Source organism: Enhydra lutris, unplaced genomic scaffold (genome assembly GCF_002288905.1).
Source record: "Enhydra lutris kenyoni isolate GAN:26980312 unplaced genomic scaffold, ASM228890v2 scaffoldscaffold10, whole genome shotgun sequence".
NCBI classification, from domain to species: Eukaryota; Metazoa; Chordata; class Mammalia; order Carnivora; family Mustelidae; genus Enhydra; species Enhydra lutris.
The window spans coordinates 43,557,034-43,574,758 of NW_019154094.1; the positions used below are offsets into that span (position 1 = coordinate 43,557,034).

The following is a 17,725-nucleotide window of genomic DNA, read 5'->3' on the forward strand; positions in this document are numbered from 1 at the left end:
TTTTTTAGTAATTATTTTTTTTTTTTTAATTTATTTTCAGCATAACAGTATTCATTGTTTTTGCACCACACCCAGTGCTCCATGTAATCCATGCCCTCTCTAATACCTACCACCTGGTTCCCCCAACCTCCCACCCCCCGCCCCTTTAAACCCTTCATAAGATGGGCTCTTAAGTCCCACTTCTTTCTACGTTGACAAAGAATCAGAAACCCCTTCCAGGTAGCTAGGCAGAGGCCGTTCCTCCTCCCTTGTAGAGGAGCCCATCTGGCTATTAGTGGGAAGAAGGGGTGCTAAAGGCCACTGGTTTTCACCCATGTACACATGTACACATGCACACACATGCATACATGCCTGCTTCCTCCAGACGTGCAGTGGGCAGAAAGAGGCCCTACTGTGTCTCCTTGCTTACAGAGAAGCCTGCTGCTGGGTGAGAAGCCTGCTCCCACCTCCCCTCATGCTGCCTGGCGAGAGCATCCCAGGCCCTGGCTCCCCCTGAGGCAGCCATCCCATGGCCTTCCCCATGCCCTGTGCCCTCTAGAAGTGCTGCACCTGGTTGAATTCTACCTGGAAGAGGGGATCACTGATGAAGAAGCTGTTTCCCTTATTGACCTGGAAGCACCAAGACACAAGCGTGAGAACAAATGGCAAGAGATCACAAGCAACAGTATCCTGGATGCTCAGCTGGACTCCTGTGTGTGCCAACTGAGCATGAGGCCTGGGTGTAAGACAGGAGGCAGGAGGGGCTTGGGGATGGCTGGCCCAGTGGAGGCATGGGCATGACAGGCCACTGCTGAGTGATTGGAGAGGCCTGCATGGTGGCAGGGACAGGGGCTGGCAATAGGCTGAGAGCTGGCCAGTGCACAGAGGCACCAAGGGGACAGTACATGCCCACAGGCCCAGAAGAGGCATGTGGAAGAGGAGATGGTGCCTTGATAGTCACCTTCGCTTCATTGCCAGGTGGGCCTCCCACCCACCTGGCTCCTAGAAGGTACTGTCTGTCCTTCTGGCAACACAAAGCTCATGAGCAACCAACACAGCATATGATGTCTGTATCATCTTTTCTAGTCAGGTCACGTTTGTGTACAAGAGACAGAAAAACCATGATCGAGCTGAGCAAACAAAAGGCTGTAAAGAAGCCTAGCCATATTTGGACACTCAGCCGGATCCAGGTGCTCAGTTGGCACTGGTGGGAGGCTGTCTCCTGGCCTGTCGGCTCTGTTGTCCTTCGAGTGGCTTCATTCTCTGGCAGCACCCACCCCATCCCACCAGCAGTACCAACCCTGCATCCTATCAGCCTTAAAGTCCGTGGAAAGGGCTGACATTCCTCCCAGAATGACAGCAAAACCACAAGGCACATCCTTGCTGGGACAGCTTGGGTCAAAGGCCACACCTCAGCTCTTCCCTCTGGCTAGGACCATGTTCACTGTCCCACCTGGACACAGGATGGGGCTTCTACATGTGACTGTGCTCACTCAGCACCTGCAGACCTTGCTAGCACACAGCAGCTGGATCAGCAGGTCTGGGTGCATGGGAGCCTGACTTTCCATTAGCTTCCAGGTAATGCCAATGACGCTGGTCTGTGGGCCACATTTTACATTTTGAGGAGCAGAGGAGAAAGGAAAAGCCAGGGAGTTGTTTGCCAAAGATGGGAGACAGAAATCAGATGCTCTGCCTGGGCTGTTGCTGCCTGGTGGGACCGCATCTCATACCTGATTCGGCACCAGCAGCCTCCATTCCCCTGGGACTCTTCCTTGTGGGAGCCCCAGCCGCCCTGGCCTCATATCAGCTCTTCTGACACCACCTGGCAGAGGAGGCAGCTCCTTAGCACCTTCAACCTGGTCTAGCTGGCCTTAGGATTTGCAGGAGCACTCACCTCCTTCTCCGTGAAATAGGACCTGCAAGTCCATCTCAAGTGCCTACAGGCAACCCGGTGATTACTAAGTGTTTCTCCAGGAATTGCCAAGTTTGTTGGCATTGGTTTCCAGCTGGCCCATTATTTCTACTCCCACCCACAGCAGGCCCAAAGTCTCTGCTCACTTGATGCTTCTGGTCAGGCCCCTGTGGGCCATGGTGTGGTCTGTGTGGGGCAGCAAAGGTCCCATCAGAGCACCTTTCCCTCCTGGGCACTGGGGCTTGGTCCCAGCCTCTGTGTGTCCAGAGCTGTCTCCTCCCTGGCTTGCACTCCCTCCATTCCTCCATCTAGAAACCTATTCCATAGACAGAGTCATGGAGAAACACACCAGGCCCACAGAAAGCTCCTGTGAAAAGCATTGGGTGCAGGGTGGGGCCTATTTCCCACTCAGCCTCAGGTTCTGTCCTTGACCAGACCCTTCCAGATTCCCAAACTCTGAGGCTGGATGAGACTGTGGACTCCATGGGAGATGATGACCCATTCACGGCAAAGCTGAGCTTTGAGGTGAGGGTACCTCTCTGATGAGCTATGGAGGTGCATGAGGCCTATTGGGTGGGGGTTCAGAGGTCCCTTCTCCTGTACACACTTGGGCATGAAGCGGACTTGTTCCTTGTCTGGGCCGCAGTGGAGTCGTCGTGGCGGGGACCCCATCACTAGAGATGGCTAGCAGGAGCTACATGACCTGGCAGGGTTCTGTGAAGGTACCCAGCAGGGGAAGTCTCTGGGGTCCTCCCTGGTTGCCCCAAAGATTCTGGGATCGTGACTCATATAAACATGTCACCCTGGCTGAGAGCACGGGTGTCCCCTGCTTTCCACCTGCCCATCCTACAGCAAGGTGGCTCCGAGTTTGTGCCTGTGGTGGTGAACCGGTCGGTGCTGCGCTCCATGAGTCGACGGGACGTCCTCATCAAACGCTGGCCCCCACCCCTGCAGTGGCAGTACTTCCGCTCGCTCCTGCCGGATGCCTCCATCACCATGTGCCCCTCCTGCTTCCAGGTACCGTGCCTACAGCTCCTGCGTGGCTACCAGTTTCTTCTTTCTGCTGCTTTTCCATTTCCCAAGTGTCCCCTTGGAGACACCTGGCATCTGGGAGGAGCACAAGTGATCCCAAGGCCAGGGCTCCGAGCTGGGAAGAGACTCGGCCATCCTTAGGCCCTCCCTCTTCTCACTTCTGTTCTGAATGCTGTCTGGAGTGGGCTTACCCCTGACCCTGTGCTCTCTGTACCTGCCCCTAACCAGGAAGGCCCAGGCAAGTGTGATATACCTTGGAATTTCACTTAGAAAAAAGGGGCCTCAGACCCCAGACCCTTCTCCCCCTCCCTTTCACTCCTCAGACAAAGGTGTTCTAGATCTGGTGTTTCTAGCCCTGACTCACTGCCAAGCCTCCTCCCCTTGGAAGGGTGGGAGTCCTTGCCAGGCTCAGGCCTTGGCCCTGGGTCATGACCTTTTCCCCTCAGATGTTCCACTCGGAGGACTACGAGCTGCTGGTGCTTCAGCATACCTGTTGCCCCTACTGTCGGAGGCGCATTGACGACCCTAGCCCCTGACTGGCCCCCTCAGAACCAGCGCTCCCACCAGGGCCACCTCGCACTTGGCTGGGCTGTCAAAGGAAGAAGAGTTAAGCTGAAACAGTTAAACTGTCAGAATGTGTCTTCTGCCCAGATCAAGTGTGTATTTTAGGGAGGGGCCTTGTGTAACCACGGAATTCCTATTTATGGCATTTCAGGCCTTGTAAATAGCACCAGGAGATGGAGAAGAGAATGTACATATATTTTCTAAGAAAAAAATCTGTTACTTTCTGAAAGGCTCTGAGTTGTTCGTGGCAGCCTGCTGGAGTCCACAGATCTGTCAGACCATTAACATGTACACTTTGCGAACAGATTGCCTCAATAATTACAAATAAAAGGGCTACTTATTTTCATCAGTGTCTGCATTTTAGCAAATCTTCATATTGTCTGCAACTTAATTTCCTTATGCAAAAGTGCACCTGTTTCTAATTTGATCTGAGAGGAACATTACGTTTGCCTGCTCTTAAAATGTAATCTAATCGAAATGGCAATATGGGAATGGGTAGGGGAATGGGTATTTATTTATTTTGGTTTAGTGGGGCTCCGTCTTGACCAGAAAATGAGGTTCCTGGCTCCAAAGAAGATGGCAAAGAGGGCCTCTCCTCAGAGGTTCTGGAGCCTACCCTCTGCTTTCTGGCTATGGCCAGGCCCCCCTCCTTCACCCCATTCCCCCAGCTCCACAGAGGCCGCAACCCCACTGAGGCTTTCCCCTTCCCTCCAGGTCCTGAAGCTAGTGGATCTGTTTGAGGTTTTGCTAAGGTCCCTGCCCCTGAGCATCAACAATGTCTGATTCAGCAGCTCAAGGGCAAGAGTGAGTAGCACATGGGAAGCTGGGGAGGGAGAGCTGACATTTATTGGGGACCTTCTCTGTGCCAGCCAAGTTTCATATATTGTCTCCGTTCTCATACCAGCCTTGTGATGGAAGGGTTATGATTTCCATTTTGCAGCCATGGGGTTGGGTGGAGGTACGGGGCCCAAGGGCTCACCCAGCCCTGGGTGGAATGGAAGCCCCTGATCTGTCCTGCCCTGAGACCCCTGTTCCCTTTGCCCTCCACTCTACCTGCCCCAGAGGTATCAATGATCCAGAGCTTTGTGCAAAGTCCTGACAGCAGGGAAAGAGAACTGGGCTGTCAGATAAGAAACCCACCCTGGTGATCAGATATTGATACTTTACAGCTCATCTGTGAAGTGGGCAGAGTGGGACAAATGTCCCCACTGGGGGGATGAAGACAGACCTCGAGAAGGGAGCGGCTACAGAGACCACCCAGCGGTGAGTCCTGAAGCTGGCCCTGCCCTACCTCTTTCCCCTGCCTCCTTCTGCACTTCTTTGGAGATGATGGAGGAAAATAAAGAGAGCCAGACAGTTGTGCCAACAGAACTCCTCCGTTGAGTGTCTAATTACTTACGATCATGCATGCTCTCTCTCTTGCTAAACATTTATTAATGTGTTAGGATTTCCATTAGCGCATTACTTGAACTAAAATCATTTGCATATGGCTGGGAAGAAGAGGGGAGAGAGAGAAAACAGCCCCAGCCACCCAACAGGCGTCAATCACAGTGACAGATCAGATGGTCCGTGGCTAGAAGCAGGGGGAGGGGCCCAGCCTGAGACTCCAGCATGCATCATCTCAGCTGAATAACACAAAAACCAGTTTGTGCCATGCCAAGTTCTGTTGCCCCCGAGAAGCTGAGCTCTCAAGGTCTGAGTCTGAGAAACAATCCCTGTAGCTGCCTTTAAGTCAAATGCTCACTGAGTACCAGACACCAGGCATTTAATCCTCCACAGCCTCCAGGGTGCCCATTATGCAGATGATGAAACTGAGGCTCAGCAACATTCTCTCCTTTCCTTCAACAAATACTTACTGAGCCAAGACAGGATTCATACCCAGGCACAGCCTTTACACCTAAGCATTCTGTTCTGCATCTCCCCTGTCCCAGACTAGATGGGGTCTTGACCAGGCCTGTTCTCTCTCCAAGGCTCAGTTTCCTCATGTGTGCAAAAGGGTGTACTCCCGCTCTGACCTTGAGGCTCGAGCCTCAGTCTCCATCTGAGGAGCCTGACGACCCTTCACATGCTACAAGGAAGGCACCGTGGGATGTTGAAATGCCCCTTTCACTAAGACGACACTGAGGCCTGGAGAGAGACATGGCTGCTGGAGACTGCACAGCTTGCTTGTTCAGGCTGGGACTTGATCCTCCCAAGTCCCCAGCACTGCCCACATCCCTGGAAAAAGGAAATAGGAAGAGAGGGATTGTGTGGCCCAGATAGAGCCCCAGGCCAGGCCTTAGGTGGGCCTGGCCCTAGCCTGGCCTCAACCAGCTGGGTGTCCCCCATGCACCCACAGTGAGGCTACTGAAGCCAGGAGCCCCTCATGGCTCTCACACAGGTACAGAGATGTCCCATCTCCAAGGCCCCATCTGCCTATGGCAGATACCAGGCAACCTTCCACTTGTGCCAGCCTCAGGGCCAGTGGGAGCCTCAGCAAAGAGGTCTGCACTGGGCAGAGCTCTCATCCTGGGTCAAGCACTTATCCCAACACTCCACCCAGACTCCAGAACATCTTCCTAGAATGGGAATCTGATCATACCCCTCTCCTGCTTATAACCCTCTCCACTGACAGGCAGCTAGCATCCAGACTCCTAGGCCTGCCCTCCCTGGCCCTAGGCCCCAGGCCAGCTGGCCCTTTGCTCCCTGTGCCTTGGACAGTTGTCCCCCGGCCTAAGCCTCCTGCCTCCGTCCTGCTCCACACCTTGCTCCTCTGGGATCCCACAGCACTGGGCCTGGGAGCAGAGCCTTGCCTCCCATGGTTATTATCTCCTTGTTAGCTGGCCCCCAAAACTGGGAGCTCCTTGAGGGCAGGGAATATATAGGATTTATCTGAGTGTCCCCAGCACCTAGCCCCGAGCCTGGCACATAGACGGTGTTTGGCAAATGTCGGGGTAAGAGGGAAATGGGGCGCCTGGGTGGCTCAGTGGGTTAAGCCTCTGCCTTCGGCTCAGGTCATTGTCCCAGAGTCCTGGGATCGAGCCCCACATCGGGCTCTCTGCTCCGAGGGCAGCCTGCTTCCTCCTCTCTCTCTGCCTGCCTCTCTGCCTACTTGTGATCTCTGTCAAATAAATAAATTATATATATATATATATATATAGAGAGAGAGAGAGAGAGAGAGAGAGGGAATTGCAGGGAGGGAGGAGGGAAGAAGTGGGATTGGAGGAGAAGAGGAAGGAAGGGGAGGAGAGTCAGTTTGTCTCCTTCCTTTCTTCCGTTTGACATTCTCAACTCAGTCCAAGGCCTCACTCAGCCATGGTGATGCAGCCAGGTGGGGCTAAGCCAGGGAGCAGAGATGGGGAGGAGGAGTGGGGGAGGATGGGGGGTGAGGAGGAAGCTGCTGAAGCAGCAGCACCTCTATGCGGAGGCTTAAGAGCTATTTGTGTGCTACCTGCTAAGCCCCTAATCCTCCATGGCCAAGTCAGAGCCCTGCACCTGGGCTCCAAGGGGGCCGGGCTCAAGAAACCTAGAGATAGGTGCCACCATCTTCAGAGAGAGCCACCCCCAGCTGCCCACTTCCACAGATCATCCCCAAGCCTGACTGAGGGGCCAATGGCTCAGAAAGTCACCCACTTGGGGACTTGTCCCTTGGTGTGCTCCTGGGCCCTCTCTGGAGCACCTGGCATGGGAGAAGAAAGCTCGGACTGGGGAGTCAGACAGCCGGTTCACTTCTGGCTCTGCTGAGGAACATTAACCCTCCGACCCCATTTCCTCAGTGGTCAGAGGGTATGGAGTGAGACCTCCTAACGAGGGGCCAGGAGTCATCCATTCATTTGACAACTATTTATTGAGCCGCTACCCCAAGCTGCCTGCTCAGATGCAGCAAAGTACAGGCGAGGCCAGCCCTGGACTCTGGAGAGGTGGGCAGTGAGTCGTAAGGGGACAAATAAGACCATCGCTGATAGTGATCACTTCTGAGTAGAAAACCAGTGGGATGGAGTGGGGGCCCTCGTCTGTAGACTTGGGGTCCTCACCAAGGAGTGCATTGCAAACTGAGACCGACCTTTGTAAACTGACTTAGACTCTAAGAGGCTAACACTGTCGGTCACTGATCACTTATAGGCAACAGAGTAGGAAACTGAGGCATAGGGAAGGGAGGGGGCTGGGTTGCACCCAGGCTATGTGCCTACAGAGTCTTGGTCCAGATGTAAGGGTAAGTGTAAAGGGACCATGCCCAACTGAGGGGGACCATGACACCTAAATTGTAAAGTCAGGAGGTCTGTGACTGGGCCTTGGTGGGAAAGCAGGTCATGTCTACCCAGCAGGTGGGCATGGATCTCCCAAGGTTTCCTAGTTCAAACAAACTGAGGCCAGAAAGGCCAGAAGCCTCCCCAGGCTAGAATCCAGTGCCACCCTCTGCCCTCTGGGCCACCACTGCTGCCCTAGGCCCATGTGAGTCAGGCTAGTGGCTTTCCCATCAGCCCGGCACAACCCTTTTTTGGTCATTTATACCATGGTATGAATGGCAGCAGATCTTTCCTGAGAGCTGTCTTTGGTGTGGGGAGGGAGGCAAGGCCAGGCAGGTGACAGCCCAGATTTGTCACATGACCTGGGCCACGGACCCACTGCCTCAGTCTCTCCACCTGTGCAATGTAGTAGGGAGGATCAGAGGAGGTGACTTCTAATGACTAACTGCTCACTGTGAGCCAGTTGCTCTGAACAAGGAGTATTTTTAGTTTAAAAAAAGGTTCTTTGTCGTCCCTCACAGAATACAGTGCAATGTCACCCTGTGAGGCCTTTAATTCCCCATGGCCATGGTCCTGTGAGGGAGGGTCATTAAACTCTGAGACTTAGAGAGGGAAGCACTGACTGAGATAACCTAGATCTACTCACTTGATCCACAAATACTAAGCACCTACTATGTGCCAGCCTCTGAGGATGATACTCCAGTGAACAGAACAGACAGAAATCCCAGCTCTCTCCAGTGCATGGGGAAATGATTTACAGCGACCACGCTCGGCTCCAGGAACCCTGTTGAGAGCTGGGCAGACCCCCTCCACCCCTGCCTACTCAGATGACAGCCTGCGAGATGGACAAAAAAACATGTGAACAGAACATAGAAGTTTCCAGGGTGTTCTAAGCATTAGGAGGAGGTGAAGGCAAGGCATTAAGGTCTAGGGTTGGGGGCTCACAGGGCTGTGTGTGGGCTGGTCTTTGGGCTGGTCTTGGCCCAGGGAATCAGGGCTCCTCCCTCCATGTGGCTACTGGGGCCCACGTCAGAATCAAACCCTCCACCTTGACCTCATTAGCATTGGGCCTAATCCCTGAGCCAGCACCTTAAACTTCGAGAGGTCACACCGCACCCCCATGCCTTCCCTGCACTCATTCATTCCACCGGCACACATTTCATCAGCACCCCCCATATGCAAGCCTTGACACCACCTGGGACAGGCAGGATCTGGAGCCCCAGGCGGGCTGGAGGGAAGGGGGTACTCTCCTGAGTGAATAGGTCTGGTGGGAAGGGACTACTCAAAAGAGAATCTTAGAGAAGGAAGTCTTGGAGACAGGGACACATCCCCTACTGGCTCCTTCCATCACCAAGTTCACTGTGCAAACTTCACCTTCCCGGGCTGCTCCAAATGACAGTGTGTTGGAGGGGGTGGCAATCGGAACTTTTCCTATTCCATTGGTTTCAGGATGTGTTTGTTTGCAAGCCCTGACAACCCCACAGAACGATACTTCTTGCAGATATCATCCCTCTCCACGGCATTTGTCAGAGCTGAGCACTGTCTGGGGAGCACAGTAGGTGCTCCATACACATCTGTGGCTGGAGGGTGGTCCTCAAGCACCCCTGTGCTGGGCACTCCCATCTGCCTCACATCATTCCTCAGAAGCATGGCTGTGCTCCCTTCACTGATGGGGTGGACCTGTCCATGCCAAGCCTCCATTTGCCCCCAGAACCTGCCCTCCTGGAGTTACCTGTCACACAGCTTCCAAGACCCACTGACCCAGCCCAGACTGACCAGATGTCCCTGGGTGTGCCCTGTGTGCTACAGTGTCCAACCAGGTCTGTTTCCAGGCTCAGCCTAGCCTTCACACTGGAGTTCCCAGGAGGCTGGGACCAAGCCGGCCTTGCTCACGACAGCAATCTGGTGCCCAGCACAGCACCTGGCACATAGCCACCTCCTGGATGCAAGGCCTTGCTTCAGGAGCCTTGAGAGCCTCTGTCCCCTTCCTGCTCCAGTCACCCTCTCCCTGCTCCCCTGTTCTGTCCTCACTTCCTCCAATATATCTTTGGGTGCATTTGAGCCATGTTTCTACCCCTGAGATCTGCCCAAGCCACTGTCCGCTGCCCAGGCTCTTCAGCTTGGCATCGAGACCCACCACAGCTGGCCCTGCAGTCCAGGTGCAGCCTCAGCCCAGACAGGCCTCAAGCCTCCGCCAGCCCTTGACTTCAGCCTCACCCACTTGGCAACCTAGCAAAATACTCCCCTTCCGCAAACACCCAAACTTCCCCTCCACAGACGCCTCTCCTTTATAGACAGTCTCCCCACCCTGTATCTGTTCCTCCCACGCCAGAGTCCTCCCCACCCCATCACCTCCTCCTTTCTGGATCTTTGTATCCCCAGTGGTCTGTACATAAATATTTAATGAACGAGAGAGTGAGTGAATTCCAACCCGAATACCTATTGAGCTCCTGGGCTGTGCCGGGCTGTATGTCTGGCCTGGAGAGTGCAGAGCCGGCAGGACATGGCCCCTGCCCTCACGGAGCTCATAATCTGGTGAGATGGGCTAGGGTCAGGGCCCGGCACCTGAGTGAGCCAGGAGGTGACAGGTGGGGAAGAAATAGGTAGGGAGCTGGGTGAGGGGTTGCGAGACTTGAGAGAACTACCAGGGCCTCCACCCTCAGGGAGCTTGTGGTCCAGCGGGGAGACAAAGCCAGCTCACATGAAGTGAGAGAGACATGGCATGGAGCCAGTGGTCCCAATGCCAGGCCATGGCCACCAGATTGATAGGAGCAGAGATTCCTGGGGACCAGAAGAGTTGGGGGCGGACCTCCTGCTCTTTCCCAGGGCCCCTAGCTCCTCCCATCTCTGGCCCCAGGCTTCTGTCTAGAGTCACCTTGGCCCCTCTTGGAAGCCAATTAGGTCCCCCAGTTGCAGCAGTGGGGATTAATATGATTAATAACGCCCCCAATCTCCCAGGTGCTGATTCAGCCAGGAGCTTAGGGAGGGGAGGTCACTTTATAAAGGGCTGGGGGGGTGGTCAGCGCACGGAGTTGTCCAGCCAGAGCCCTGGGTGGCCGAGCTCAGGCCTCCGCAGCACTCTTGGGTCTGAGCCGCCCTCGGGGCAGCCACCAGGACCGCAGCCATGAACGGGACAGAGGGCCCGAACTTCTACGTGCCCTTCTCCAACAAGACGGGCGTGGTGCGCAGCCCCTTCGAGTACCCGCAGTACTACCTGGCCGAGCCATGGCAGTTCTCCATGCTGGCTGCCTACATGTTCCTGCTGATCGTGCTCGGCTTCCCCATCAACTTCCTCACGCTCTACGTCACCATCCAGCACAAGAAGCTGCGCACGCCACTCAACTACATCCTGCTCAACCTGGCCGTGGCCGACCTCTTCATGGTCCTTGGGGGCTTCACCACCACCGTCTACACCTCGCTACACGGATACTTTGTCTTCGGGCCCACGGGATGCAATCTGGAGGGCTTCTTTGCCACGCTGGGCGGTATGAGCCAGGGTAGGGGTGACGGGGTGGGGGATGCAGGAGCCAGAGGGAGCAGAGGGATCTGGAGACAGCCCGGGGATGGTGGCTAAGAGGCCTTCTCCCCCCTACATCTGTCAGCATTATCTGCTTGATCTGAAAACAGCATCAGTGATGATACACTAGGCTGTTTATGGAGGGCAGCCCTGGGCACAGTTGATCTCGTGTAGAGTGGTGCTGCTGTCTTACTTTATATCAGGGAAACTGAGCATGAGAGATGTCAAGGGCCTTGCTGGGGTCTCACTATGGTGGGGCTAGAGCTGAGTTTCCAGCCCACATCACAATGGCCCCTCAGGCCTTGTTCTGTTCCCCTCAGAGCACCTGTGCTGGGTCAGACCCATGTCGAGCACTGGGAAGAGAGATGGGCAGGACAGATCCCTGTTCTCAGGGCTCTCAGCCCAGGGTGGGACAGTCCTGTCCCACCAGATGGGATGATGATCATCATCCCAGATGATCAGTCCTCCAGCCACTGGAATCCGCCTGTGCTGGCCAGTGGGCTCAGTCTCTCCCCACTGGCATCTCTCCGACCTGCAGAGAAGGGTCTGTCTGTATATGGGACCCCTGTTTCACCCCTGCCTGTGGCCTGCCGCTGGGTGATCTGTGGTCATCAAAGGTAACAAACACCCAGTGATGGCTAGAGATTCCCTGGGAATGGGGCTGAAACAGCGTCGGGGACACGTAAAGGAGAGAGGAGGCGAGGAGGCCGAGCAGTCCTTGTGGCTGGTGCTAGGCTCTGCCAGCTGCCCTCGGCTCTCTCCTGCTTGCCTAAGAGGCTGTGTGTCCCAGAGAAGGGGGCCCATTCCTGGTCTGAGCCAGAAGACCTAGGCCCTGGTCACTGCCCTCCCACATCCCTGCATGTGTCTCTTCCCTTCTCCGGGTCTCTCTTTGCTCAGCTGCTAAATGGGGTCTGTTATCTCTTGCAGTACTCCCATCGGTTTTCCAGTCAAAGAAACTATTCAAAAGCATCCTTCAAAGTTACAGATCACCACACAGTGTAATGCCTTCCTGTGGATGGGGTTTCTTTGAAGGGAAGGAGCTTCCCCACACAGAAAGGCTGGAAGTGGGCTGGGAAGTCTCTGGCTAGAAGGCAAGGGTGAGGCAGGTGCCACGTACAGGCACATCTCTGTAGGGTTGGTGCCAGCTTACGATTATTATACTGGAGTAATAATTAGTCGTGTTCGCTTTCTCTCTCAGAAACATCCCGGTTTGGTTGATAAATTCTATGGCCAACCTCCCTATTGAGTTTCTAAGGGGTGATATCTGAATCCCCCCATTCTGTCCTGATTTTACCTATGTGGACCCACAGACCCAGGTTATTTCATTCTCCAAGGGAGGGAAGGACTTCCAACTCCAACAGGCACTCTGCCTGTCACCCCAAAAAGCACATGTTCTTCTGTAAAAACTCCCTACGGGGTTCCCAGTGTAACAATGACCCTGGGATCCGATTTTCCATTCCTCACGAACCCAGAGCCCTTACTGAACTAACTCCTCTTCCTAGGGGACGCTCTGCTCACTCTCCTTCTGCATCTGGGTCCTTCTGCTCCACAGCCCCTTCGCCTCTCCATCCCTGGTCCTGGCTCCAGCCCTGCCCTAGTTTGCCTTCCTGGCTGCCCTCTCCATTCCAGGAAGAGCGCTTCCTGCTTAGACAGACAGCAGGGTCCAGGTGGGTGGTGTGCTGACTGATCCCTGACTGCCTTGCAGGTGAAATTGCCCTGTGGTCTTTGGTGGTTTTGGCTATTGAGCGGTATGTGGTGGTGTGTAAGCCCATGAGCAACTTCCGCTTCGGGGAGAACCATGCCATCATGGGCGTCGCCTTCACCTGGGTCATGGCCCTGGCCTGTGCTGCACCCCCCCTCGTTGGCTGGTCCAGGTAATGACACTGAGTAGAAAAGAAGGGTCCCCAGGGGGTCTTTGTAGGGTCTCCCAGCCAGGACTCAAAGCTGGCACTGTCTGCTCTGGGCATCCAGTTTATATGCCCCCTACCCCCCATGCCCACCCTGCTAGCTCTCCCAAGGGAGGGGTTTAGGGCAGGGAAAGAGAGAAACAGACCCTAATGCTGCTATGGGGGCTGGTCCCATCTTTTGAGCCCCCATGTCAAGGAGAATCCAAGATGCCTCAACCCTTCACCTTGGCTCTGCCCCTAATCCTCAACTAAGCCAGGGCCAGATTCCAATCCTCTTTGCCCCATAGGCAGTTCCCTCTGACCTTGGGCCTCAGCACCTGGGGAGGCCAAGTCTTTCTAGTGCCCGTGGTGACATGGTAGCCCCTGGGAACTTGGTCCTCTGCAGCCTCTAGTCCATCATCTCCAAATGGGGCTCAGATGAGAGACGGGAGGACAGTGGTTTGGGAAACTGGGCTGTGGGTTCCCAGAGGCCTCGCGTCCCTCTGCTTCTAGGAAATTCCAAATCTCTCTTCCCTTCCCTCCTCTCTCATCCTCCTGGGGTCAATTTTTTGTTCCTTGTTGGGTCTGAGCCCGCCCCCTCCAGCATCTTCCCTTGTCTTCTCCAGTCCTGCCCAGTCCCATCCCCCCAGGCACAGCCAACAGCCACTCGGGCCACTCCATTGTCACCATCCTCTAAAATCACATGGCCCCGGGACCTCTTGTTTCTACAAAATGTGCAAAGATCCCTTAGTTAACCTGTGTGCCCATCTTTGGCCTAGAAGACACCCTTACGCTGTCAGTAAGACCCTGGTTTATACAAACTGCTTCAGATACAGAGTTTGGGAGCTTTTCCCTTCTCCCCACCAACCTCTGCCCTGCACAGCCTGAGGCCCGGCCTCCAGCCATGGGGAGCAGCAGGTCTGGTGAGGAAACCCAGCGCAGGTCAGCGGTATACGGGCTCTGCTAGGCAAGAGACTAGGCCATCTCCGGATACCATGGCTGCTGTACAACCAAACCACAGTTTTCACCAGGTGCATTTGAACCCCTCATCTCAGTTGATTTGATCCCCACAGTCACGCAGCCAAGCCAAGCAGGTATTTCATCACATCCATTTTATAGAGAGGGAAAGCAAGGCCCAGAGCAAGACCAGCCACATAGCAGGTGTGTTGGCCGAGCCAGGGCCCTGACCGGCTGCAGCCTATGCCCAAGTCCCTCACACGTGGGTGTCCCTTATGCCCTCTCCTGTTCCCCCTGCCCCGCACACCCCTGGTGCTCAGGTACATCCCAGAGGGCATGCAGTGCTCATGCGGGATTGACTACTACACACTCAACCCAGAGGTCAACAACGAGTCCTTTGTCATCTACATGTTCGTGGTCCACTTCACCATCCCTATGATCGTCATATTCTTCTGCTATGGCCAACTCGTCTTTACAGTCAAGGAGGTATGGTCCCATGTCGGGCGCTGGGGATGCATGCATTGGTTGGGATGAGCCCGGCCCCTGTCCCAAGGGATTCTGGATAGGAGGCCCTGTGTCCCTGCAGGCAGCTGCCCAGCAGCAGGAGTCGGCCACCACACAGAAGGCTGAGAAGGAGGTCACACGCATGGTCATCATCATGGTCATCGCATTCCTGATCTGCTGGGTGCCCTACGCCAGCGTCGCATTCTACATCTTCACCCATCAGGGCTCCAACTTTGGCCCCATCTTCATGACCATCCCAGCATTCTTTGCCAAGTCCTCCTCCATCTACAACCCTGTCATCTATATCATGATGAACAAGCAGGTGCCTAATGGTGGGGCAAGAGGGTCCAGGGGCCCCAGGCTGCAGGCACTGCCTGCAGAGGACAAGCCACAGCCCGGACTGGGCCTCAGTCACTCCACCTGCAAAACCAGGCAGGGAGACTGGTATCTCCCAGGGCATCAGCGTCATCTGGGAGAAATACACAATCAGAAGCTTGGGGTGGGCCCAGGAACTCGCATTTCTAACAAGCCCTCCTGGTGTCTCTGATGCATGAGAGGTGCCAGTCCAGATAGTTCTGGAGACCCACTTTAAAAGTCAAAGAGTGTAAGTCCCAAGCCTGGGAATGCGATGGTGCCAGTCTCCACAAAGCTGAACACAGAGCTAAGTCTTATGCTGAGGGATGAATGGATAAAGCAGTTATTTAAACATCGACCAGTGACTTCTCTGCAGAATCCATGATCCAGTGGGGGAAAACGTGGTCTCTGGAGTTACGCATATCCGTTTCAAATCTCAGCTTTCATATTCTAGCTGTGTGACTTAGGCAAGTCATGCCCTTTTCTGGCCCTCAGTGTCTTCATTCCTAGAAAGGGCGAACTCCTAAACTCTAGGGTTAAATAAGATAACTTACAAATAACCCTTGGCACACAGAGGACACCAGAGAAGGTCATGAGTAGCAAAACCCTGTTGGATTTGGTCCCTGGCATCTCTGGGGCGGGGCCACGTGTGCTTACGAAGTTCCCTCCAGGGAGCCAGATTTGAGAGGGGCGTGGATCCTGGGAGGGCCAGAAGCAGGGAAGGGGTTGGAGGCAAATCTTGCCAACCACCACAGTCTGCTACATACACTTCCAGCGGACCCTGACCCTGACTCGTGTCTTTTGCCTTTTAGTTCCGGAACTGCATGATCACTACCCTGTGCTGCGGCAAGAACCCACTGGGTGATGACGAGGCCTCCACCAGCACCTCCAAGACGGAGACCAGCCAGGTGGCACCGGCCTAAGCCCTGCCAAGGACTCTACGGCCGACTGTAGAAGTCTCCCATTCCCCACACCTAGCCCCAGCCACAGCTGCCCCACAGGAGCCAGGCCTGTCGGAATCAGGCTGTGCAGGCTCCCTGAATTAAAATTATTATTATTATTATGGAGAGAAAGATGAGGTTCCCCACTTGGCCAGAACGCCCCATCTGGAGTCCTGAGTTCCCAGGGGTCATGGGATCGCTGTCCCTCCTCCCCCCAACTCATCTCTCAAGAACAAAAGAACTCTTGCTCTCTGGAAAAGTGTTCCGGCTTAGGGATAATTGTCTAGCACAGAGTGGGGCACACAGTAGGTGCTTAATAAATGCTAGATGGATGAAGGAAGGAATGAATGGAGGAATGAGTGAAGGAATGAATGGGCTGGGAGAGCACATCTATCCTCTCGAAACCACCTTAGCAGCAGCTGGCCCTCAGCTGATGACCTTGAGCACTGGTTTCCCTCCCTGGGGCCTCACTTTCTTTCTGGAAATCCCAGATCCCTGGCTCTGCCAACGCATGGCTGCTGTGAAATCAAATAGGATTTTGTGTGTGCAGGTGCCTGTGTGTGTGAGAGCATGTAAGCACTTTGTAAATGGTAAAGGGCTGTACAGATTGTAGTTAACATTACGAATAATATAAATTAATATAATTAATTAATTAATATGATCATCTCCTCTTGATAGTGACCGTTTTGAGATTGGGCAAAGTCTTAAGCATCCAGCCTCAGCAGGTTTCTTAAAATTAGCCAGGCGTGAAGGCCAGACCAGGGCTGATGGCTGGGCTGCAAAGGGGGAGAGTCAAGTGAACGCAGAATGCAGTCATCAAGACTGAAAAAACGTCAGGGGACTGTGGAGTCTAGGGCCAAGGCCCAGGGTCTCACCTCTGGCCTAGAGCCCCAGGCCTGGTGCTTCCCCTTCCCAATACAGCTGAGGGAGAGCTGGGCCTTTCTTTCAGTTTCTGCAAACCACCCACTCTCTTGTCCAGCAACTAGGCCACAGCAACTGTGGGCCAGCTTGGAGCTTCTGGAGGCCGTATATATTCATTCACTTGCCCACACTTAATGAAGAGTTGAGTTACCCTTGTCTCAAGGAGCTTAAAAAACAAACAAAAAGTTGGAAATTCCGATGGGCCCACCTTCCCTGGGGATGTTCATCGGTCCCAGATTCCAGCTCCCTTGCTGGGTGAGCCTGTCTTTAGTAGCTCCAGTCCATTCTCCATTCTGGAGAGTTCTTGCTGCGAAGCTGACCAGAACTCTTTGCATCAGAACTGAGTTTCCTCCATAGCTGCCCCTGCTCCACGTAACGGAAGCCGGAAGCTCTAGCTCACCACAGCTCTGCTGGACCCTGGGCAAACTGGGACGTTGAAAGCTCAGCTCCTACACTCGGGGTTAATGGTGGTGGTTTTGTTGCTCTCCAGCTCTTTATCTGCAGAGTGGATTGAAACTGGGCTGCACCCACCCCACACCCACCCTTCACCCCCACGATGCCGGGTTTGGGCAACCAGCAGAGCCCCTTAGGGGTGTGGGGGTAGAGGGAGCAGGCCTGGAAACAAGAAAAGCCCCAACTCTGGAGTCACAGAGACCCAGGTGGCCTGTGAAACTGCAGGCAAGTTTTGTCATCTCTCTGCGTCTCCTTATATGCCAAAGGGAATCTTAAACCGAGCTTAAGAGGACTGCAAACTTCATGTGGCCAGCCTACTTCCTGGCACACTGCAGCCGGTGGGAGATTTGATATTACTGGGCCTTCAGTTCAGAGCTGGCCTTACTGAGAACATCATCCACAAGGGGGAACAAGAATGGAGATATAGTCCCAAGAGTTACTTGCAACCTCCAAGGTGGGAAAGGATGGCTGGATCCTGA

The 17,725-nt window shown here is 54.5% G+C and overlaps 2 protein-coding genes across 6 annotated transcripts in view; both read left to right on the forward strand.

Moving 5' to 3' along the window:
- The window catches only part of LOC111143870 (intraflagellar transport 122), a 70,502-nt gene extending 66,669 nt beyond the window's left edge, over window positions 1-3,833 (forward strand). For 3 of the 5 annotated variants that reach the window (XM_022497861.1, XM_022497860.1, XM_022497862.1), the window contains 4 exons: window positions 539-664; window positions 2,337-2,416; window positions 2,744-2,908; window positions 3,370-3,833. In XM_022497861.1, coding sequence (XP_022353569.1) covers window positions 539-664; window positions 2,337-2,416; window positions 2,744-2,908; window positions 3,370-3,459 — 461 coding nt within the window. In that variant the 3' untranslated portion in view covers window positions 3,460-3,833. Of the gene's footprint in view, window positions 1-411; window positions 665-2,336; window positions 2,417-2,743; window positions 2,909-3,369 lie in introns of those variants that run through there. The other 2 variants (XR_002640345.1, XM_022497863.1) reach the window with 2 other exon arrangements.
- A 6,910-nt stretch (window positions 3,834-10,743) lies between these two features.
- Window positions 10,744-15,979, forward strand: LOC111144037 (rhodopsin). The gene is made up of 5 exons (XM_022498107.1): window positions 10,744-11,198; window positions 12,936-13,104; window positions 14,394-14,559; window positions 14,660-14,899; window positions 15,744-15,979. Exons 1-5 carry the CDS (start codon window positions 10,838-10,840, stop codon window positions 15,852-15,854), a joined length of 1,047 nt encoding a protein of 348 aa, XP_022353815.1. The 5' UTR covers window positions 10,744-10,837; the 3' UTR covers window positions 15,855-15,979.
- The last annotated feature ends 1,746 nt before the right edge of the window (window positions 15,980-17,725 follow it).